The sequence below is a fragment of the Sciurus vulgaris genome (assembly GCF_902686455.1).
Source record: "Sciurus vulgaris genome assembly, chromosome: 5".
Classification (NCBI taxonomy): Eukaryota; Metazoa; Chordata; class Mammalia; order Rodentia; family Sciuridae; genus Sciurus; species Sciurus vulgaris.
In genome coordinates this window covers 91,769,159-91,794,269 of record NC_136465.1, presented here as the reverse complement: position 1 = coordinate 91,794,269, position 25,111 = coordinate 91,769,159, and the positions used below count along the sequence as shown (strand labels likewise).

The 25,111-nt window shown below is 33.2% G+C and overlaps 1 protein-coding gene across 16 annotated transcripts in view; it reads left to right on the top strand.

Moving 5' to 3' along the window:
* Nucleotides 1–25,111, top strand: part of SOX5 (SRY-box transcription factor 5) — a 955,660-nt gene that overhangs the window by 648,295 nt on the left and 282,254 nt on the right. For all 16 annotated transcript variants that reach the window (XM_079142036.1, XM_079142038.1, XM_079142034.1 and 13 more), the window contains one exon: nucleotides 18,867–19,077. In XM_079142036.1, coding sequence (XP_078998162.1) covers nucleotides 18,867–19,077 — 211 coding nt within the window. The remainder of the gene's footprint in view (nucleotides 1–18,866; nucleotides 19,078–25,111) is intronic.

Genomic DNA, 25,111 nt, shown 5'->3' with positions numbered 1-25,111 from the left:
AAAAGTGTCATCCACGTTGCTTCTTTCATCGGGAAAGTCGGCTATGCAGAGACAATCAGCTGAACTGAACAGGATACCACCTGGTTGTATTGATTTCTGCTCTGGAACAGCCTCAATCATCTTTCTGTGGTCTGGGACTTCAAGGATCATTCCCAAATTTTATATTTTTTGTAGAAATCACAGAAGTGAGTGTGATCCATTTCAAAATTGGGACATATGGTTTGAAAATGAGGTGGAAAGAAGGGGAAGGGAAGGAGATGTTCCAGACAGAGAGAAGGAAAGAGCTCAACTTGGAGGCACATCCTCTTGAAGGGTTCTGAAAGTCTGTGGCCTATTACCTGTACTAGCCTTGTCTTTCCAGGGAACATCCAGTGTAGCTGTGGAGCACTAGGCAACATAATCTATTTGATGGCAAGTATGCATTCAAGGAATCTAGTAAAAAAGAAGTAAGATTTATCAAAAATGTAAATTCTCCAGAGACTCAGAAGGATTGCAAGTTCAAGCTCAGCCTGAGCATTTCAAGGAGATCCTGTGTCAAAATAAAATAAAAAGAACTAGTGATATAACTCAGTGGTCAAGTACCCCTGGGTTCAATCCTCAGTACTACAAGAAAAAAAAATGTAAATGTGGTCTGGGAATTATGTTAAGCATTTATATTTGTATTGATGGTGTCATGTAAACTTTTTAACCTTCTGCAAAGCAACTATGTGTCATTCCCATTTTATTCACATGGATGTAGAAATGAAGAGAATGAAATAATATCACACAGCCAGGAGGAAAGGACTTGACTGGGAAGACCATGTTCTCATGGGAAAAAGTTAAAAGCAGATTCAGGACAGATTGGGAGAGAGGGGATAAATACTGTCCTAAGTTACAATTTCTGATTTTTGAGGACTCATGAAAGGTTTCAGATATACATATGGCATCATTAAAACCCTGTCTCATGAACTAAATTGTAATTTTTCATTTAGTTCAGATTCTAAATATAGATCTTCTGGGGGAAAAAATGAAAAGGTTTAACTCAGATTTGTTTCTGTAGCAGACCCACCAAAACAACATTGAACCAGGATTCACTCCTTAATAGAATGGGAATGGAGGGAGATGTGTTCATATAAGAAAATCCCTCTGACTGGGATACAGCTCAAAGGTAGAGCACTTGCCTACTGTATACCAGGTCACAGGTTCCATTGTCAGCACCATCAAAGAAAAACAAAAAGAAAAAAGAAAACTCCTCAAAGGTCGATGTTTTCCCTGATAAGTGGATGATGATATATAATGGGGGGTGGGGAGGGTGGGGGGTGAAAGAGAATGGAAGAACTTTAGATTACGGAGAGGGAAATGAAAGGGAGGAGGGTATGAAAGATGGTGGAATGAGACAGACATCATTAACCTATGTACATGTATAATTACACAAATGGTATGAATCTATACTGTGTACAACCAAAGAAATTAAAATATGTATCCAAATGAATCAAAATACAGTCTATAAAAATTAAAAATAAAAAAACAAATTTTTTTGGCTGTTATGAATCAGAAAAATACTTGTATGCTTAACTCAGGGTTCAATTATAGGGACATCGCCAGAAGCTCAGAAAGTGGAAAGTAAGAGGAAAGTTGTGAAGAATATGAGAAATTACAAGAAATAACAAGGTGTAGCTGTATTTACTTTTCATGCTCAAATATGAAAAAAAAATTGTGCTTGCTTCAGAATTTTTGTAATATATTTTCTTTCCAGGCTTAAACTTATTTCCTTTGACTGAGCCAGTCAGAATGTGGCAAAGTCAGAGAAATAATTAAGCATTTTAGAGAAATCGACAAAGAGAAATCTTGACTGTCTTGTTTTCCTTAGAAATACTGAGAAGGGCCATGAAGTAGAACACATCACAACAAGCAGAAAAGACAAGTAGGAAATCTGATCAAACATAATATTCAAATTCCTTGAAGTTTTTAGAGGCATTGAAAGAAAGCCAGAAGAAAGGAGGTAAAGGAAGAAGGAAATTCAAGTGGATTGTATCATTTCTTCACATTGTCTTCATGTCTTTGTTCTTCAGCCGAGGTTAAAACTTCCTGGTTGTGTGTAGTTGACTCTACATTTGAACTTATATTATTTATAGTGAAGTCATAATTTTTATATGAACTATATTTTTTAAGTAGGATTTTTCTTACTGTCTCCTTTGTTATTTAGACACAGCTGGAGCTTAATTTACAGATCTGCTTTTCACAGTAAGAGACATCACTGTCCATTTGGTGGTGGCATAGTGCCTAGGAAAAATCTATTTCTTTCCATAGGTTCAGATCTAGCCTATTTAATTCCTTTCAGTGGTAGCAAATAATACAAAATCATAGTTTATCTTACTGTAAATCCAGTTTTTTTTTAAAGTAGGTTTTTAAAGACTGATGGAATAAAAAGTTTTGGAATGATTAAAAACCAAAGGTAAAACAGATACCTGTTCGTATTTTCATATATTTACCAATTTCACATCTATGGAATTTGAAACGTGGCATTAGATTAACAACTCTTATTTTGAGAAAGGAAAGTTTAGACAGGTTAAGAGACTTGACTAAAGTCAAAAGTAGTGATTTCTGTTTTGATTCTGTGTGACTGGGAAAATGTGCCATTATATGGGACAAAAATGAGTCTCAAACAGTAGCCAGATTAAGAGACAGCCTTCTGAGTTTGCATTTATATATGCCAGGCTTGAGGTACTGAGATACTCAGATGGTAGATAGAAGATTGGAATTCTGTGATGGAAATCACCCTGCAAGAGGCAGAAATACAAAAATCACCAGTTTAGGCACAAGATTTGAAGTTGTGAATTTCAGGAGAGTCCTTTATTCAACAAATATTTATCAAGATTATAAATGCCCAAGGATGTAAATCCCAAGCGAGTTTTAAAGCTTTGTGTTTTTTGAGAAGGGACAGGAAGTGAGGAAATAGGAGCCCATGGTTTTGAAAGCAAGGAGTTAAACTGCCCTTATATTAGCAAAGTGGGGATAGACAGGTTTGCGTGTCATTCAAAGATGTTCTCAGTTTTTACTGAGAACCAGGGACAAGCCTTGGAAAAGAGCTTCAACAAATGATGTCAAATCATTTCCCTCAGACAGAGAGTTTAGAAAGAAAAGGGGTCTATGTTCAAAATAAAAACTCATTATGACTTAGAATTTGCTTTTGACCATGAAGGTTAAAACAGGCAATGCCTGAAAGAAAGTTAAGCAGTGAGCAGAGGGTGGGCCATCAGAAGCTAGCAAATGGAAATGTAATATTCTTACTCTCACATATTTAGAAGAGGTATTGAGAAACACTGGATTTGACTTCTAGATTATTGGTGTTCCTACCAGGACCCAGGATGCTTTTCAAAAAGTAGGCATATGGTTAACAAATTTTGTGGGCATGCTTTATTGGTGTGTGTGTTGTTCAGGAGTATGATCAAACTAATTTCCATTTGGAAATACAAGTTGTAGAAGTTGAAATGTAAAATGTAGTCAATTGGAAATAGTATAGAAAATTGAATATTTTAATAAAATACATTATAAATCCAAACCATAGCATTAGAAATAATGTATTGGGCTTGAAAGATGACATATGTGGAGCAATACAGACCTTGCCTAGAAAATTAGATTAAGGTTTGTAAAATTAAAACAATTAGGTATTTCATTCTGTTGAGAAATTGTATGGAAGGGTGGTTAAAAGCACATTAGTAGGAATCAGCTAGATGTGGATTCAAATTATTTATCATTTAACTTAAGCCCACTGCTAAACTCAGTTTCAGTATGAATAAAAGTAGTGAAAACATTTCCTACATCATAGGTCTGTCAGGAGGGATCAGAGAAATTGCTTATTAAAACTCATATAGTGATTGGCACATCAAGTTTAATAAATGGTGCTTTTATTATTTTGCTCAGAACATATTCTTAGGTTCTGAATGAAATTTAAGGTTAATTATGACAGAGAACATTGTAATGCAAGTATATTAAAGTGCTAATCTCATCCACATTGCATCAGAGTGGTATATAATATGGCCATATAAAGAGCAAAAATTGAGATACCATCTGAGTACAGAGAGAAAAAAATCAGTTATTCAAATTGTCAGGTCTTGGAATTGACACCCAAGTGAAAGTGTTGAAAATTTCATCATTTAGGTCATTTCCAACTTGGTTCTACCACACTCAAGAAATCCTGTGGTCAAATGCTTATCCTTTCCACTAGTTGCATGGTTCTTCCATGCACAGACCTGCTATTGACTTCCCAGTTTCCATGCACAAAGCTGCTATTCACTTCCAGGAAAATTAGTGGCTCTGTGGAATTGGATAAGAATTTGGCCTACAGTGAGTGATTTGAATGAATGAATTTGGAATTGGCAAGAAAATACAAACATATGCCACATTTACTTGGTATATTCATGCTTCAAGAGAACTCAGGTAGCACGTAAATTCAGTGTAAAAAGCCAGAGATTTTCAACAAGAACCTATCATAAAGTCAGCCTAAATCTTCATTTCTTTTTGTCATCTCAAAAGACAGGGCAAAAAAAATTATATATACACATGTATATATAATTTTATACACCTACCCCTGTACACACACACACACACACACACACACACACACACACACACACAGAGGAATGTATAAGAATGAAGAGTCTCTTCTGATAAAGTCCTGTATGGTACATACCATTTACAGTGCTGTTGGCAGAAGGCAGAAGTTACCTTAAGTCGTGTTATGGAATAATGTGACTTATGTGAATTTATTTCTTTTTTTAGATACTTTATTTTTTAAACCAGTCTTCATTGTCTGGATTGATGCTGGACTACTAGACAGTTATATGATATTCTTTATTTTTTGTAGGGAAAATACATGCAAGGTATATGGGGGCCCACTTGTGTGTTAGTATTGAGCTGGAGAGAATCTGAATCTTCTCCATTTCCAGTAGTAGACAAATTTCTTTTCTCAATATTATTGCTCATGCAATTTTCAGTACCAGGGATATTGGGCCTTTAAAAAGGAAGAGATGTTACATTTTTGACAGCTTTTCCCTTCCACTGACTGAAACAATAAAAATAAACATGAAGCTGTCGGAATGGCCTCTGCATATAATGTCATTTGCATGTGATTTCCTTTGCTTCTCTAGATAATTGAATTTATTCAGGCAATTTATTTTTTAAATGTGTAGTCTCTGTGAATGGAAACATCTTAACTAAAGACAACCCTTTTATTTCCCCTTAATGAAATATATACATGTATGTGTATACCTCTGTGAGAACCAGGGGAGTAGAAGGAAAATAATGGAAAAACCAGAAATGTACTGTAAAAAAAAAATTAATTAAAGGAATGAAGTGTGACTCTTGTAACCAAATATTCTGTCTTTGTATTCACCCCCTGTCTATATTCAAGGTCTCTAGGTGCTCAATAGGAGCTTTTTAATTATTTTTCCCTGTTTGATGTTGCTAAGTATAATGAATAGATAGCAAAGGACTTTTTATAAGAAGCCTGTGTGTGAATCATCTCAGAGCTGGTAAGCATAGCGATACCTGGTTGGTTTCCACCCTGAGACTTAGTCTTAATAAATTTCAGGCTTAAAGAAAATGACTATTTAAATTGAGCTCCATTAGTCAAACAATGTGGCTTTATAACACAAACAAAACCTATATTCTCTTTATTCTTTTGGTTTGGGGGAATATAAAGAGTGCATGCCTTCATTTTGGATTGGCATTTTTGTGGGTTATTGAGTACCAATCTAGTGTCACTCTGGGATATCAGAAATACCTAGGGATATTCAGAAGATAGAAATTAATATCGAATTATACATGGGAACACATCTGTCTAAAATCCAAAATTATTTTCTCTCTGTACACCATAGGATTTAGTGTAACTTAAATTCAATTTAATTTTTAAATGTACATCCCCACCTAAGTAATTTATTGTTGGGGGGCAAACCCTATTACTTCTTATTTACACCTGTGATTGCAATTCAGAGGACTTAGAAAAAATGGTTTCTGCAAAACATTTTTGCTGTTGGTAAGTCACATTTGCTTCTTCTTCATTCTGACATCTGTAAGGCAAGACAGGTGACTGTATGCTGAAGGTACAGCACCAGAAACTCAGCATGTGGAGATCCCATTCATTAATTGTAAGTAAGGGAAAACTTGGTTCTGTTTCTTTCCTCTTAATTTTACAGTGCTGTCTTTTCCTCTTACTTCATGGAATAACTAAAATCTCTCATTCTGACATTTTTTTCCTAGAGTCTTCTCATGTCTTTTTTGGTTTTGCTGATTCTGTAGGTGCTCATTATTGTTTTTCTGATTGCATTTATCTTTATAAAACACCTTCCATCTTTCAAAATCTAATTAATAGTGATAAACATAAAATTAACATGGTAAACCAGCATTTTATAAGAAGAAAGTATTGTCCACTTATAACAGCCATTTTTAGAGACGTGAGGAGGGCTTGCCCATTTGATCTCCCTGTAGACACATTTTGAAGGATGATGACCTAAAATGGATTTAATAATTCATTGGAAAGATATGGCTCATAAGTCATCACTTCACAACCCTCATTTCTTCACTTATTTCTTGTATTTCCATACACTTCTACATATAGATTTAAATATCTCAAATAATATAAAGTCATCATTTCAATCTTCTCAGTATTATTATGTGGTGCTTATTATTTATAGTACTGGGGTCAGAAGTAAGAGCTAATTTAGTTAAATGAACATATTAAAACTTTTTTAGATATATCGAATCTATTTTAAATATCATCTTTTTTGGGTAATTATTATTTTTTTTCAATACCATAGTCATTGTATCTACCTCCCAAGCCAGAACCTTATTTTGCTGTAACTCCTTTATCTTTATCTAATCCTATCATCTCTTCCTCCAAATTGTCTTTAGGATTTGATTTTTTCACAATAATTTTTCCTATTTCATATGAAAGTAACAACAATTGGAAAAAGAAACCCATAATATCAATGCTCATGTGTGTATACTTCTCACATACATAAAGCACATTTAAATACAAACAAAAAAATCTCCATCCATACATGGTCATCTAATACATTACAAGGATCATGTCTAGAACATCAATCCAGCTACCTAAGCTAGCTATCAGTCATTTTTCATGTGGTATAGTAATTCCCACCAATGTGCCTACAGAAGTAATGGTGCCTAGACTCTGGATGGGATGAATTAGAAGGGAAAGGGGATGCACTCCAGAATGCAAACAAAAATAATTTGAATGTGTACAGTTTAGAAAAGTTCATTGGTGAGTGTAACTTATTTTCCTAAACAGTTAATAATCAAAATGACATACAGATTTGCTGGTTCTTTTGCACTGTCAATGCTACAGTCTAGTGGAATGCTTTTTATAGTCACATATATGTCATGGTAAGAGTTTTTTATTCAGTGTAGCTCTTTATTTTCTCCTCTATCCAGTTTATTCTATATACAATGCTGGACTAATCTTTCTAATAAACTACTTTAATAGAATCAGCTCTCTACAGAATCAGTAGATTTCCATTGCCTGCCAGGTCAAATGTAAACTCCCCTACTGACACTTGTGACCCTTTGTGAAGTGACCTTTGTATATAGTTAGTTTTAAAATTTATTATTTCCCACTTCTTTGGGCTAAGTCATTTCCTACCCTGTAGTGTGTGTGTATGTGTGTGGGTATACTCCAATTTTCCTGAGTGAGCTGGGTGAACCAGAAGCAGTGCTGCACACCAGTAATCCCAGTGACTTGGGAGACTGAGGCAAGAGGATCACAAGTTTGAAGCCAGCTTAAGAAATTTAGTGAGATCTGCCTCAAAATTAAATAAATAAATAGAGGTAAGGATATAGCTTGGTGGTAAAGTACCTCTGGGTTCAAATCCTTTAGTGCCAAAACACAATAGCAAAATTTCCTGGGTAATGTCTTTGAGAATGCTTTGCATATTTTTTTCTCTATAATTTCTTCTAGGCATAGACTAAAAGACTACTATCCATAAAGATTTAATATTTTATAATTAAATCAATTTGTATTTATTGAACCTGATTACAGGAACTGGAGTATATGGTGCATATTAGGAAGTATCTCCTGTCTTCATAGTATAGAAAGAATATAAAATAAGGAATACTAAAATGGTGTGCTTAGTCCTATGAAAAGGAGCGTTCCATCTTTATTTAATTTTCAATGTTCTCCTCTAAACTTCTGCCTTTTTTACTTCTAATTTGCCACTCTTCAAATTAGTACTTATTATAGTTGTTATGATTACTGTTCCATGTGTATTTTAATGCCTCTCAAATTTTGAACTCTTTGAAGAGAGAACCAGTTTCTCTTTCTTACATATTTAGCATCTCTTGCATTACCTGATGTCACTGAGGACAGTAGTATAGCTGAATGATGACCATCATGAGTTTTAGCTTAATTCTTCAATTTAACATTTTCTGTGATAACTTTGGGTAAACTACTCTTGTAGAAACCTTAATTTCCTCATGCTAAATAGGGATAACAGTCTTCATGGAATTCCTCTGAGAATATAAAAGATAAAGTCCATAAAACATTTAGAATAGTGCTATTAAGAACTCCAGAAGTGGCAGCTGTATTTTTACCCATATATTAGTGAATTTAAGCAGATTTTATACATTTGGTCAGGAAAATGTCTAGTTTAGAGGTATTTTTAAAATCCTTTAAACCAAAAGACTAAAATAAAATCTGTATATAGCATTTCTCACTAAACTATTACAGGTCATCTTTACAGAAATGTTTTACATAAAGAACATCTATATCTCTGTGTTTGGGTGTGCTGTGGGATGAACGTGCCTACTAGGGCTGGCTATGTAGCAAGGTTCAATCCCCAGTACCAGAAAAAAGAAAAAATCATGAATACCTTATATGTCTGCTAAAATTGGCTCAGGAAATTCTTCTTTATAGTCCAATTAAGTAATTTATTTAGTTGGGAATAATACTGCTTTATAATTACTTTTAGAATATGCACTGAACCTTTCACTTCTGATTTCTCAATTCACTGCTTAATGTCAACTCATGCTAAAGGATCCTTTCAAAGAAAAAGTGCTACTTTTACTATAAATATAGTGTGTAACTGAAATTCTCGATTAGTATAGAAAAATGCCCTTCACATTTTTTTAGATAGGAAGATAGGGTTAGTCTGATGTCATGATAGAAGGGTCTGATGTTCTGCTGGAAATTTAGCCTGATCCAGTGAGGAGACATATTGCCCATAAGGGATTTTATTCATAGTGCTACTGAAACAGAGGAGAGAAGCTAGCCAAATGGAGAATTAGTGCTGATTGTCCTTCCTGTTACCATTATTGGTGCTTTGTAGTTATAGTGTAAAGGAACCTCAGGATTTATTTGCAAGAGAATCTAGTCCTGCTGATATTCTTATGAAGAAAGAAAAATCTTGATGTTCATATCTCACAAGAACAAGGAAAAATAGGAAAGAAATGTAGAGATATGGCAATATAAGTAGTGTCATGTATTTATGAAACAGTTCAATACTCTTGAGTGTTCTCAGACTTTGCTTTTTAAAAGTTGTATTTCGTAATGAGTTGTAATTGACCAATGTTTCTCCGATTATTTCCATGAGTTACTACTTTTAACCATGGAGCTGTGAAATTTGAAAGTTGGGTAGGGAACAGAGGTAAAAGCCATTGACACTGTATGGTACATAATAGACTGCTTTCTTCCTAAACAAAGTTTACATTAGGTTATTTTTAGGGAGAGGGGATAGCAATCAAAAGACAGTAAAATGAATCAGACCTAACTTTCTTATGTTCATATATAAATACACCACCAATAAAACTCCACATGATGTACAACCACAAGAATGGGATCCTAATTAGAATCAAATACATTCCATGTATGTGTACTCCATCAAAATGCACTCTACTGTCATGTATGTCTAAATAGAAAAGATAAATGAAATAAATTTTAAAATAAACCACATTAAAAATGTTTTCAATTCTGTAAAAAAAAAAAAAAAATTTCCCTGGGATGCAGTTTGATTTTAGCAGAAATAACTATAAAATTATTTGCATATGTGTTTTCTTATTTTTGGTGGGAAGACTGGGAATAGGGTTTGTCTCTTGTTAATATTCTGCATCTTTCTGATAAAGGACCTTTTTCTTTATTCGTTTTTACATACTATATATTTTGTTTATCTTTATAACCTAACATGATGCTTGGAACACACAAATACTTATGTAGCTCTTGTCAAATCCCAGTTACCATTGTATGAGTTTTGTAACTTGTAACACATAGCTTTACTTATATAATCCCCTAACTCAGATAACTCATTACATCTTAACCCATAATCCTCTAAGAACCCAATCAGTCAGACACTGGAATTATCACTATTTTGCAGATAAGAATGTGAGGCATAAAAACATTCAAAAACGTTAGCAACTAGTAAATGGTAGAACCAGCATTTGAAACACAGGTATTTGGTTTAAGATTCTCTGCATTTCTCATTATGCTGTCTCTTAAGTTAGTATTCAGACATTTTTTTTTTTTTTCCCTGCAGTGCTGGGGATGATACAAGACCTCTGTCATGCTAAACAAGTGCTCTACCCCTGAGCTACATTCCCAGCCAAGAGGTTTTTACTAGATCAGTGAAAGGGAAAATGGAGTGAATGAAATAATATCTCCATCTTTTACTATTTAGATTTCTTCATTCCTGTTGAATTCAGGAGATCAATTTAAAGTGTGTTTGTATGTGTGTGCATATATATATATTCACATATATAAGCACCTATGAATGAGTTGTCTCTTATTATTGTTGTTTTAGATGAGGATGTGAGATTAGAGAGTTTAGGTAACTTGCCCAAGATTATATAGTTAGTCCATAATAGTGCCTGGATTTAAACCTAATACCAGTCCCACTCTACTTTGCTTAGCCATTGCTTTATTCTGCTTTGCTGCTGGCATATTTCATTCCATAGGGTAAAGGGATTAAAATCTATTCTAGTTACTATTAAACATGTAGTCAATTTCCACTTAAAAGCAAGGCCAGCAAAGGACTTGTTAACTTTACCAAATCTCTACTCTTTGTAAACAACTGCATTCTTTGCTAGATAGAATAAAAAAGTAATTCCCTAAATTTCCCTATACTTAGCAACTAACTTGCCAATTTATCAAGGAATTCCTATTGAGGAATACTTTAAGCCTCATTTCTTCTTTCATACTGAGAAAGAGAGAGAATAGTATTTAGCCAAGTTTGCTAACAACTACAGTAAGAATATTCTGGTGACTTCTCCGAGAAATGAAAAAAATCGTATATTATCAGTGGCTAGTTACACTAAATGGAAAGTTTACTGTAAATGATAAGTGTTAAATAGAAATGTTTTGATATGCAGTCTAATTTTTGTTTAGAAACATCTTATGATTGACCTTTGAGCCCTCGGGGAAGAGATCATCAAATGTCTTAGAGTGTATTTGCTAGATGTTTAATCATAAGTAAGCGCACAAATCATTGGCAGGAAGATAATGAGGCTGTCACAGCACAAAATGTTCTTTGTTTTTACAGGTTCTATTAGTTAATGTATTAGCAATTCTCTAAATGCCACTTTTGCTTATTAAGTGGTTTTGAGAGCACATGAAAACATACATTTTATTCTTGAATACAGCATTTCTGAGATTTAGCAAACGTGATTCTGAAGGAGTATTTGAAAAAAAAAAAAAAATGAGATACTTCTGCTCCCGGAGCCTGTACATGAATTTGAACATATTTTCCAAACTTTCTTTCCTGTTTGTAGCATCTCATTGACAATCAGAAAATGTGCCCTGAACTTTCAGTTTCATTTACTGGATTTAAATTAGGTGGCAAATATGGTAATAATTTTAAAAACAAAGGAAACATCTTTTTTCCATATTATAAAACAGATAAAAGTACCAATAAATTCAAACCACATTTTTGCTCCATTTCCAAAACAATCTACTTCCACAATACAATTTTGCCAAAAATTTCAGATTCTCTGATCTATATAGTTAATAAAAAATCAGCAAATACATGACTGTTTAAAAAAAGAAAATCATTTGCCTCCAGCATGGCTGGTCCCTTTTACCCTTGCCTTTCCCCCTGTCCCATTAGTTTTCCTCCCAAGAATATATTTTCTTTTTTCTCTTTTCTCATATCCTTTAAGTCCTATCAGTCTAATGATACATTTCTTCCCCACTGCAGCTGCTAATCATCTCCCTCTTCACTCTCTCCCTCTTTCTCTCTCATTAACTCTCACAGCTTATTCTATAACAGTGGTTCTCAAACTTTAGTATGCATCAGTCTCTCCCAGAAGGCTTGTTAAATCACATATGGTTGGGCTCCACCCTTTTAGTTTCTGATTTAGGAATTCTGGAGGGAGGGCTGACAAAAATTTATAAAATATTACTAGGTATGCCAGTGATATTAGTTCACAGACCTGTGTTTAGAGAATCATATTTACACATATCACCAGTCAATAAGCTATGCTCTCTTTATTGTTATTAGAACTGTGTGAATGCATCTTTAAAAAGAATGCCTTTTTAATTTTTAGTTTTCTGATCAGTAATTAAATGTAAGCCTAAGGTAACATTTCATCTCAGTGCTTGACACAGAAATGCAAAGCAACTTAGACTTTTGCAGAATTTCCCTTCTATTGAACAATAATCTTTAAAAGAGTCTATATTTTTGGACTTTAAAAAATATCAAACACATCTGTTTATGCTGTCCCAAAATTCAGGGAAAATGAAGTGTGAGCTAGATTCTATATCTGAAAAACAGTGGAACCATTTTTATAACACAATTTTTACTAAACTTGATGAATCCTGTCACTGTTTGGAGTATTAGATCTATCTCAAGAGCAGGTTGTATGTGAGTTGAAGAAAACTGTAAGATAATTTTAGTAGTCTTTAAAAATTAGAGCTGTGCAGGACATGATATAAAGAGCTTTTATAGATCTCAGAGCAAAAATAGATAACACTATCTATTGAAGTACTTTAGAATTCCCACCCATTTTATGCATGTTGTGATGATTGGATGTTGTTAAGGATTCAGAGTACTAATTTTCAGGGATTCTCATAATTCTTGAAATGTATATAAGTATTCCTTAACAACTGTTGTTGGGCTCTTAAGACTGTATGTGGCTTGCTAGTAATCTAGAATAGGCCAGTACTTCCAAGTCTGGCATCTGACCATCACAATCTCCTAAGAAACTTTTTGAAAATTGCATATATATATATGCATATATATAAATTGCATATATATATATATCTTGCAGGCCTCTTCCACAGATAAATTTATGAACAATTCATCTAAACTCTAAACTGTTAGTGAAACTTGTAGTTGTTTAGGCACTAAGGATATTTGCTATTATAAAAACTTTGCTAAGTTCTACAAAGGTATTCTTGGTGGCTTTTTTCAGTATAGAAGGATGACCAGTTGTGATAAGCTTTCTCTGGGTAGATGAATACGGAAATAACCCAAACAAAACTGCTTCTGTCATTTTCCTTCTTTTTTTCTCTGGAAACACCAGACCTAAGTACCCATTAGGCAGCTCTTTTTCAGAGAAAAGCTAAGGAAAGATTTTAAATTGGATGGCTTTAAAATCAGCTGTAATCACAAGTATAACAACACCCATCAGAGGTCTGTCTGTAAGTGCTAACTTTTGTTTTGTAGGTATTCAGAACTGACATATCTTTTCCCCAGAATACTAAATTTGATCGTGTCAACCAAAAACTTTTTAGTGTTCTCTATTGAATTTTCTTCAAGTGTTGGTTTTGTCTCAGTGTATCCTTCTTATATTGACACTCTGTTTTTAGGAAGATTAGTATTCAAAAGAACAACTGAAATATTTATCTTTTTGTAATCACTTACCTTTGGAACAGTAATATTTTAAGTTACTGCTGTATATACCTTTAGTTAACATTATCGTGATCAAATGTCAATGGAAGCTATTATTTGAGGAGGTTGGGAAGGCAAATAATTGGTTATTTAAAATTATGTAATTGTAGACTTGATGAGTTTATAGTACTTTCTGGAAATATGTACATTTAGGTCACAGCTTCTTAAACTGGAATCCATGATAAACAGTAGTTCCTAGAAGATTTCATAGTGTAGATTTACGGCTGGAATTGTGAAAATTTAAAAGTAATTAGCTCTCTAAAATTCCATGTGACAATATTTGCAATTTCATGAGTATGTGTTTGTATGTACACATGTGTGTATATTTAAGAGAACATTTATAACTATCAAGAGATCTGTAATCTAAGAAGAGTAAAACATGGTTTAGATTTCCATGCAGAAATGTTATCAAAAATTATCTTCAGCAAAAAATTCTTAAAAATATTTGAAAGAACTACTTAAACATATAAAATATATATTTTGCTATTACTAAATTTAACATCTTCCAATATGACAGAAGATATTACAAGTAGTGGAATTTTGTTTCAAGATAAACATTTGTAATAAGATATATTTTATCCATTTTTTTTTTACAGAAGTTAAAGAATAAACAAACTGTGTATCTTTTAAGATATTTTTTAATTATGTTGCATCTTTTCCTGGTGATTTTTACAAGAATCTCCTGTGGTTAGATGAAGAATAGGACCATGCCAAAACTTTTTGAATAGCAAAGTACTTTTTCTATATCTAGTTCATTTTATGCTACCTCTATATAATTCTAAAATTAATGAACTTATATTAGTGAGAATCAAATTATGATAGTTCACATCCTCTTAACGTTTTCCTAAGTTCAAAACTTTATTTTGTTAGAAAGAAGATACCCAGGGCTGGGATTGTAGCACAGGGGTAGAGTGCTTGCCTAGTCTATGCAAGGTGCTAGGTTTGATTCTCAGCACCACATAAAATAAATAATAAAGGTATTCTATCCATCTCCAACTAAAAAAGAAAATTTTAAAAAGAAGATACCCAAGATTTTATACTGATAGTTTAGAAAACATAAACTATCTAGTAAAATTACTCTGAATAGCCACTTAGAAAAAAATTCTGTATGTTAGATTTAAATGTCCAAATTCACATTTTTAAATATGACATAAGCCTATGGATATTTGAAGAGAGAGCTTTAGGAAACTAGAAAATAGTTCGTTTAACTAATTTAAAGGCATTTATGCTATTTCTTTTCTTTAGGCGTAGTGGAATGAAAAACTCTCATTTGCATACTTCATTATTAAGTAGACAGCACATTTGTTCACTTGTAACATTAATAAAGTACAGTCTATAGACAGTTGTTTTGGCAATGCTGGGGATAGAACCGAGGACCTTTCATATACTAGGCAAGTGCCTCCCTATCCCTTTAACATTTTTTCTTATTTTTTTAATTTTAGAGATAGGGTTTCACTAAAAATTGCCTAGGCTGGCCTCAAACTTGTGATTCTTCTGCCTCAACCTTCCAAGTAGCTGGGATTAGATGGTTGAGCTACCTCACCTGGTTGGTTTTGTTTGTTTGTTTGTTTGTTTTTGGTTTTTAAAGAGAGGCAGAGTAGAAATAAGGTTAAGAAGGACTGGGGATTCCAGTAGATTGGGGTTGATTTTCTAGCCTGTGTTTTATCATTCATGTATCATTCAGGTATTTTTCAGTCTGTGCACCTCAGTGTCTCTAGCTATGAAATGGAAATCATAGTTTCACTTGACATGAAAATTAATTAAATTTATGCATGTAAGGCACTTTGAACTGTGCCTAACACAAAGTAAGTATTCAATTAACAGTAGCTATTATTTTATCAATTTTAGTCTGATAGATTATTAAATATAATGATTTTACTACCCTTTGTGCACTTCAGTTTATTTTAGTTTATAGGACCAAGAAGTTGTATAACTAACTAGAGCAGATAAAAAAATAATTAAAATGAGACATAAAGGCTTTGCCTGACAAACAACAACAAAAAAAGCATAGTAGTGTGTTTCTTGTGGACAGAAGCCAGAAGAGGGATGAAATTTCCTTTGAATAATAAAGGAAACATGTATCTTTATTTCATCTGATTACCCAAATTAAACTTTAAATATTAAGACTGAACAATATTCTTCTCAAATGTTCATAGCAAAATGCTATTTTTGGTATGAATTGAACAGGTATTTCAATGAGGATAGATGTCTTAGGCACGCCCTTTCTCTTGGTTACAAAGGTGACAAAGGGGACAAGATTAAAACTTGTTGAAGAATGACAGAGGAAGATTTTCAGCTTCATTCTGAAAGTGTAGAACCTTTTTCATCACTGAACTTTAAAAGGCATACATCACTGTGAGAAAAACCCTGAAGTTTTCAAATACTTAGAATCTATGAGACATGATAAAATATATATGGCAGGTCTGGGTCACATATCCCTTTGTTAGTTGACTCTGGATTTCACTCGTTGGCAGAGTGCAAAGAAACATATAGTCATTACTTCATATGGCACAGGCAATCCCAGAGAAGAAACTGAAGATGCTAGGACTTCCTTTCCTGGAGACTGTGCCAGCACTCCTTATCAAGTTATTCACCATGTAAATGAACAGTGGAGTCCCACACTGAAGCAGCTGTTAACTACGTCAAACTGTTAAAAAGGATCAACAGTGCCAGAGGCTAAAATGTAATCAGACAGGTGAAATAGTGATAAGATAAATATGCCTGCATGTAATAGCAATGATGTTTAATTAATTTATTTATTGTAATCCTGCTGGGGCAACTGAATTTAGAATACTTGTGAAATATGTTAAACTCTCTAAAGATATTTCTTTCCTCTTTGCAAAGTGTGGAAAATGAGAGACCTGCAAAATGGGATATTTTATTTGAAAGTATTCTTCTGATATTTCTGTATATTCGCATGCAGATTGAAGCACAATTTCCTCTAGTGATGATATACTGTAGAAAGTTGCATAGAATTTTCAGTTACGGCAAATGAAGGTCAGCTACCAATTCTTGATCCTAACGTTTGTCTACATTTAATGTGAAAATAAAGTACAAATAAAAATGTTCAAAATGAAGGTAGCATTGGGGTGTTTCTGCTTTGGTCCCCAGAAATAAATGAGAAGAAAAATATTACATGAAAAATAAGAGGTTTTACTGTATTCTGTAATATACATATATGAAACTACACTGATTTGTTATGGGCCATCCATAAAAGCATGTCTGTTTACTGAATGAATTTCTGACTGCTCTTTTCTAGAGGGGTGTGTGTGTGTGCGTGTGTATGTGTGCGGGTGTGCACGCACGTGTACACAATGTGTTTGCTTATGTTTATGCGTGGGTTTTAAATACACAGTTCCAAAAGTGTATTTTCACTTCACCTGCAGGGGATTATAATTATTACATTATGCATATTGTTTTCTAAACCCAAGTACGTTAGAAACTAAATTGTGTATAGTTCAGTCAAGGTATAGTACATCAGAAACATTTTCTGTAATGTTTGTAAGAAATGGAAACCATTTGGGATTTAGAATCACAATTTGGAGGATTCTATTCACACACATTTTTTACTTTTGCTTTCTCCACATATCTCAGCCCCATCCAACAAACTGATGTTGTACCATAGCTAATGTCCTTGTTCATATCCATTAATACACAATCACATTAACATATTGCTTGCATTAACATCTCTATTTTAATCCACTTTAAAACATTACCATGACAGGTTTCTTAGTTAAGTATTTTTAAGCTAGTCAAAAATATTAGCATTAACCTTAAAAACATTAGATATCAATCAATGTGATTTGTCACTTTTCTGGAGTCAACAGATCCTATTAATATGTCTTAAAAAGGTAGAGAAGGACTATGTGAACAGGTGTAATCTGTTATTCTGAATATTAAATATGTTCACACTCAAATATATTTTAATGGCAACTTTTAACACTGAAGATATAATAAATACATTTGGGGTGACACTAAAAGTTCTTAAGACTCAGTTTTATTTTTAAGAACTCTACCTTGTGGGAAGTTGAAGGATTATGAAAGTAAGAGACTATATTAGGAAAATCTTTCAGTAAAAAATTAATTGTTGTTTACATTTCAATTTCACTTCTTGAAAGTGCCTGAAAAATCAATCCAGTATATTATATACAAAACATACCTCAAATAGTGTACATGTTGCAAAGTTCTGGTAGAAATCATGAGGGAAATGATGACAATCGAATAATATAAAAACATTTAAATTTTAGAATTATAGAATAAATTATTTTAATACAAATATGTATACTAATAAAGAAGCAAACACTGAAGGAAACTATTTTATAGGGCCAGTGAGGCTTAAAGTACAAAATTGCAAAGAGTATCTGGAATCAGCATGTGCCGGAACAGTGTTTCAGGTACCAAATGAAATCAGAAAGATCTTCAGCATAAGCAGAAATGAACTTGCAATGTTCTTATCTGATGTCAAAATCACCTATGTGTTTTCTTAAAAGCCTGAGAGTGTGCTGGAGAAGTAGGGCAGAAGCCCACTTTAATTAAGAGTGCTATCAAGAAAAGGCTGCTACTTAAGATGAAAATAATGTACATATAATGCTGTTTGCTTAAATATAACAATGTCATGAACAAGTTTAATACAGAGCAGCACTACATTTAATGTTCGTGGAAAAATCGGAGACTTTCAAACAAAAGCAGAAAAATAAAATCTTGTCAATACAGGCTTTGTATAAGACCATACTTCCATTTAGTTTTAGGCCTTATTATTTCAGTCTAAGAGAGAAAAGCCTTATATTTTGATTTTTCCTATGAGTTGATCACTGACTCACTCTAGTGTTAGCCTGTAAAGGTAACTACTTTTCTGAAATTTCTCTGTGCTTTTGCTCTTGAAAAAAGGGACATGCCACTTTTTAATGTGTCAACTCAGTGAGCCACATAACCAATTTAGAAAGCGTTTACTGAACTTTAAACAAAAAATCTTTTTTCTTTTGATTTGTCTTTCAGGAAGTTGATGGCAATAAAGTTATGTCTTCATTCGCTCCACACAACTCATCTACCTCACCTCAGAAGGCAGAAGAAGGTGGGCGACAGAGTGGCGAGTCCTTGTCTAGTGCAACCCTGGGGACTCCTGAAAGGCGCAAGGGCAGCTTGGCTGATGTTGTTGACACCTTGAAGCAGAGGAAAATGGAGGAGCTTATCAAAAACGAGCCAGAAGGTAAAACTGGGAAAGGAAATCATGTCATTGATGCTGCCTGGTTTTAGTGCATTGATTTTTAACTCCTAGGTGCTTTTCCCCCCCCCTCCTTTCTGCTCTTAGAGTTAAATTGAACAAAACAAATGCAATGAAGATGAACAGTATTCTTCCTCAGAAACACTTAGACACACCTCTCTTGACTTTTTTAATCATACATTTATATTGTGATATCTTCCTTATTTTTACACACAAGTGAGTTGTGTTGAGTGAAACTTAGATTCAAGAATGGAATGTGGCAGCAGAGTTCACAAAAGTCACAGACCTGTCAAATATCTCAGTCTTGTTTGTTTATCTACAATAATTTCTTTTCCTCAAGGACCATTTTAGAACTTCATTGCAGTTTTAAAGCTTTACACATTAATATATCTTATCCAACCTTGATAGGTCTATTTCTTCCATAGTCCAAAATTAATATGGATAGGCCTATTGTATATTTAAAAATTACTGATTCTCTTACTCTGCTAGAAGTGTTCCCCATTTTGCTGAGCTTCTGAATTTTTCTTTTAAGTTTCATCTCTAAATCTCCTCAACAGTTTTTGACAGCAGCCTGAAAGTGATATGCATACTTAAAAGTAAAAGCAAATAAACCAATAGAGGCTCATTCATGATGGACGATCATCCTTTATGTTGCTGATGCTTACAAACTCTTACTTAGACCAGTGTCCACCCTAAGCATGAATTCCACACCATACCCAAGAACACATCTCCTGTTTCAGTCAAACCAACCAGCAATGATATGCAAACACATACTATAAACCAAAAACATACTGCATGTACACTGTGTGATACTGAGTTATCGTACTCATTTCTAGACTGTTAGAACACTGACGAATAATATTTGACACAAAATGTATGTTAACTAGTTTATTTGGGAATCATGTGATAAATATTCTTGCATCCCTATCAAATATAAAGCTGGGCCATGGATTATGGTTTTTATTTATGCAGTTCTCATGTTCTTAGAATTGGGTGTAATTCTAGAAATGATTGGGTGATTCAAGAACTTTTGATATTTTCTTACCTTATATTCGCTTCTATATTCATGAAGTTAAAAATGGAGATCTAAGGAGATCCCAGACAATGTTTTAAAAAATATTGTGTGTTTTCCTGATATTAAAAATAATATGGTCTTATTACACAGATTATTTTAAAAACAAAAAAAATTAAGGAAGAAAATAAAATTGATTTAAATTTGCAGCTTTTTGATATGAAACCTGTGATGCATTTATTTTTAATATTTATTTTTGCGTATTCTGTTCATTAAACAGGATGAACTTCTTCCATTCAAATTATTTTGTATCTTTGGTGTCACAACATTTTAGTGTGTTTTTTTCTATCATTAAATGTGTTTTGGAAAAAAATTAGCTGCCAAATATTCAAAGGTATTCCCTATCATAATTCATGTGTTTTTAAATTCGTAGGTCTTTATTTTCATAGAACAGTTCCATATTTACAGAAAAATTAATCAGATAATATAGAATTCCCATGTGGACCCCCTGTATAGTTTCTTCTCTTTTTAATATCTTACATTTGTTGTAATTAATGAACCAATATTGATACATTGTTATTTACCAAAGTCCATATTTTATTCAGCTTTCCTTTGCTTTCATCAAGCATTTTTTTTTTTTTTAATTTTTCCTGTTTTGGGATGCCATGAAGGTTTAACTAACACATTACTTTTAGTTGTCATATCTCCCAGGGTCTTTTTGAGTGCGACTATTAGACTGTTCCTGTTTTCTTTATTTTTAAAATTAAATTTGTTTTTTTAAACATAAAAGCAAAAGTTACACATATTAACAGGGTACCATGTTATGTTTCAATGTACTCATGCATTGTTATATTCAGGCTGAACATACCTGTCTCCTCAAATATTTATGACTTCTTTATGATAAAAATACTCAGAATCTTTTCTTCTTGCATTTTGAGATATACAGTAAACAATCCTAGGTATAATCATCCCGTTCTTGTTTTTGATGACCCTGAAAGTTTTGAGATTCAGGTATATTGCAGGATATCCATTAATCGGAATTTTTCAGGTGTCTTCCTCTTAATTAGACTGGGGTCTGCAGTTTGGGGAGGATGACCACAGAGGTAAAGTGCATTTTTTTGTCACATCTTACCATTATATTCTTCCTGTGCAATTAAGAATGTGGATGTTGTCCTTAATGACCTGGCTAAAGTAGTGTTTGTCAGGTTTTTCTGCAGTAAGGTTGCTGCCTGCCCCTTTTCCACACTACACTCTTTGAAAGGACAGAACTGTGCATGTACACAGTTAAAGAGTAGGGCATTATGTGCATTCCTCTTGTTTAGAGTCGTGTATGTACATCATTGAATTGGAATTATTTTCCATAGGAGATTTATCTCTTTTCCCTCATTCATTTATTTAGTCATTATTTATGCTATTGTAGACTCATGTATATTTATTTTATACTTCATATGTCACTTTTGACATTCCATTAGCATTGTGGTTATATTTGTTCTTTTTATTTTAGCACTACCTGATTTTTTGTAGTGCAAACGACTCATTTTGTACATTTTATACTCCAGGCCTGCAATCAGATGTTTCTCCAAGAAGCCCTGGTTCCTTTTATTGGAGAAAAGGTCTGGATTCTAGGTGTGCTCGTTACTTCTTTTTTATTTATTTATTTTTTTAAATTGTAAACAAATGGGATACATGTTGTTTCTCTGTTTGTACATGGCGTAAAGGCATACCATTTGTGTAACCATAAATTTACATAGGGTAATGTTGTTTGATTCATTCTGTTATTTTTTCCCTTCCCCCCACCCCCACCCCTCTTTTCCCTCTATACAGTCCTTCCTTTCTCCATTCTTGCTCCCCTCCCTAACTCTAACCCTAGCACTAACCCTTCCCTCCCCCCATTATGTGTCCTCATCCACTTATTAGCGATATCATTTGACCTTTGGTTTTTTGAGTTTGGCTTATCTCACTTAGCATGATATTCTCCAATTTCATCTATTTGCCTGCAAATGCCATAATTTTATCATTCTTTATGGCTGAGTAATATTCCATAGTTACTTCTGAGGTGCCATTTCTTTTAGGTCCCCTCCGTTGGCACAGCAAATACGTCTATGAGTTTATATTAATCTGTGTATTTACATATGTACAAATATTAATGTGTTTAACAATACCTTCATGAAGATAAACATGAATTCTTAATAATGTATCCAATACTAATCCATTTCCACATGGATTATCCTAGCATCATCTCTTGTTGATTTGTACACTCCCACCCAACTTTGAGAAACCTGATTCCCACCATCCACTCCCTTAATTGTTCAACGACAGTATGCATGTATAACAACACCAGAATTATTAACTGGTATTGTGATAGGAGATATCTTGATCAACTAGAGTATAGTTCTTATATATAGTTCCTTGTGCTTTTGTTCTTAGAGATTCCATTCATTTCCCAAATTACTTAGGTAACTTACTTTTTCCTCACCCCATTCAGTAAGGTCTTTTCATAATTTGTAGTACAATTAAATTTTTTGTTTTCTTTCCTGATATAGTTCTCAAACTTCTAAGTGATTTTTAAAATTTGTTTATATTAAGGTTCAATCTTTGCATTTTACGTTTTTAAGTGTTTTGATAACTGGATATAATCACTTGGTCCCCATTACACCACCATGCAAAATAGTTTTCATCACCTTTAAGTATCCCCTGTGCTTCACCTGTTCATCCCTCCCTCCTTTTCCAGGTTACCAAGCAAATGCTGAAAAGATTTCCTATCTCCACAATTTCAACTTTACTAGAATGTCTTATAATTAGAAGCTTACAGCATGTAGCCTTTTCAGACAAGCTCTTCATTTATTAATATATATTACTTCCATGTCTGTTCATGGCTTGATAGCTCATCTTTTTTTATCAGTGAATAATAGTCATTGTGTGAATGTGCCACAGTTTGTTTATCCATTTGCATATCAAAGGACATCTTGGTTACTTCCAGTTTTGGTTTATTTGGAATAAATCTTCTATCAATATTCATGTGCAGATTTTTGTGTGGACATAAGTTTTCAGCTCAATTGATTAAATACCTGGGAAAATGATTGCTGCAGTATATGAGAGCAAAACGTTTAGCTTTTTAAGAAATTGCTAAACTGTTTTAAAAGCATCTATATGATTTTACATGATTTTACATTTCTGTAATAAATGTAAGTTCCTGTTGCTCCACATCTTCTTCAGCATTTGATATTGTTAGTTTTTTGGATTTTATTCATTTAAATAGGTTTGTAATAGTATTTCATTGTTTGATTTTTCACTTCCATAATGACAAGCAGTGTTCAACCTCATTTCGTATGCTTGTCTGTACATTTTCTCTGGTGAGGTGTCTGTTTAGCTCTTTTGTGCATTTGTTAACGTAGTCACTTCCATTAAATTGAGTTTTAAGACATCTTATATATTTTGGATACAAGTCTTTTAGCAGAAGTGTATTCTGTAAATTTTTCTCTCCAAGTATATGGCTTGTGATTTCATTCTTTTAATGTTTTCTTTTAGAATGAAAGTTTCAATTTTAATAAAGTCCAATTTACTGACTTTTATGCATAGCTAATACTTTTGATAGATATACACTTATTACCTAACCCAAGGTCACTTAGATTTTCTCCTATGTTAACATCTAGAGTTTTATAATTTACATTTTACAGTTTAGGTCTATGATTATTGTTAATTTTTTTAAAAGGTGTAAGTTTTGTTAGTGATAATTCTTTTGCTTATAGCTTTCCGTTTGTTCTAATGCCATTTGTTGAAAAGACCTCCCTTTCTTCATTGAATTGCCTTTGTTCGCTTGCCAAAGATAGTCGACTGCATTTGTGTATATTTATTTCTGCCCTCTGCATCTGTTCTATTGATTCATTAGTCTGTACTTTGGCCAGTACCATGCTACCTTTATTACTATGGGTTGATAATAATTCTTGAAGTTGGGTAGTGTCAGTCCTTTGACTTTCTTCCTTTCTGTCAGTATTCTGTGGGTCATCCTGGGTCTTTTGATTTTTCCATAAACTTTAGGATAAGTTTGCATATACCCACCAAATAACTTGAATTTGATTGAGAACCTGTTATATATACAGATCACATTGGGAAGAAGTAACATCTTGAAAATACTGCTTCTTCACCTTCATGAATACAAAATGTGTCTCCATTTATTAAGATCTTTAATTTCTTTGGAGTGTCATAGTTGTCTGCATATAGGTCTTTTAATTATTTTGTTATATTTATATCCTGGTATAAACAACTGATGTAAATAAAAATCAGATTGTGTTCTTAATTTTGAATTCCAATTACTTTGTGCTGGCATATAGTATACAATTGACTTTCATATATAAACTGGTATTCTGTGTCCTTTCACTACTTACTCTTAACTCTAGAAGTTTCTATCAATTTTCTTAAAATTTTCTACTTAGACCATCATGTTATCTGCAAACAGAAGTTTTAATTTTTTTCTTCTCAACCTGTGTAGCTTTTATTTCCTCTTCTTGTCTTTGGACATGGACTAAGACTTCCAGAACCATGTGGATTGAGAGTGGTGAGAGGGAACTTCCTTATCTTGTTCTTGATATAAAGGGAAAGCATCTAGTTCTCACCATTAAGAATGAGCTATAAGTCTCTTGCAGAAGTTCAGGAGGTTTCTCCTGTTCCTAATTTGCTAAGGGGTTTTTTCAGGAATGATTTTAGAATCTGTCAAGAATTTTTTTTTTTGGTATGAGATTATTCCTCTTTAGACTATTGAGCCTATGTCATTTTCAAATATTGAACCAGCCTGCAAACTTGGAATAAATACCACTGAGTCTCTGTAGTTAATTTTTTTATGTTTGATTTGATGTGCTCATATTTTGTTGAGGATATATGTACCTATGTTCATAACATATATTGGTCTATAGTTTACCTTGTATGTAATGTCATTTTCTCATTTTGGCAGGTTAAACAATGCTGGTTTCATAGAGTAAGTTAGGAAGTGTTTCCCTCATATATAAATTT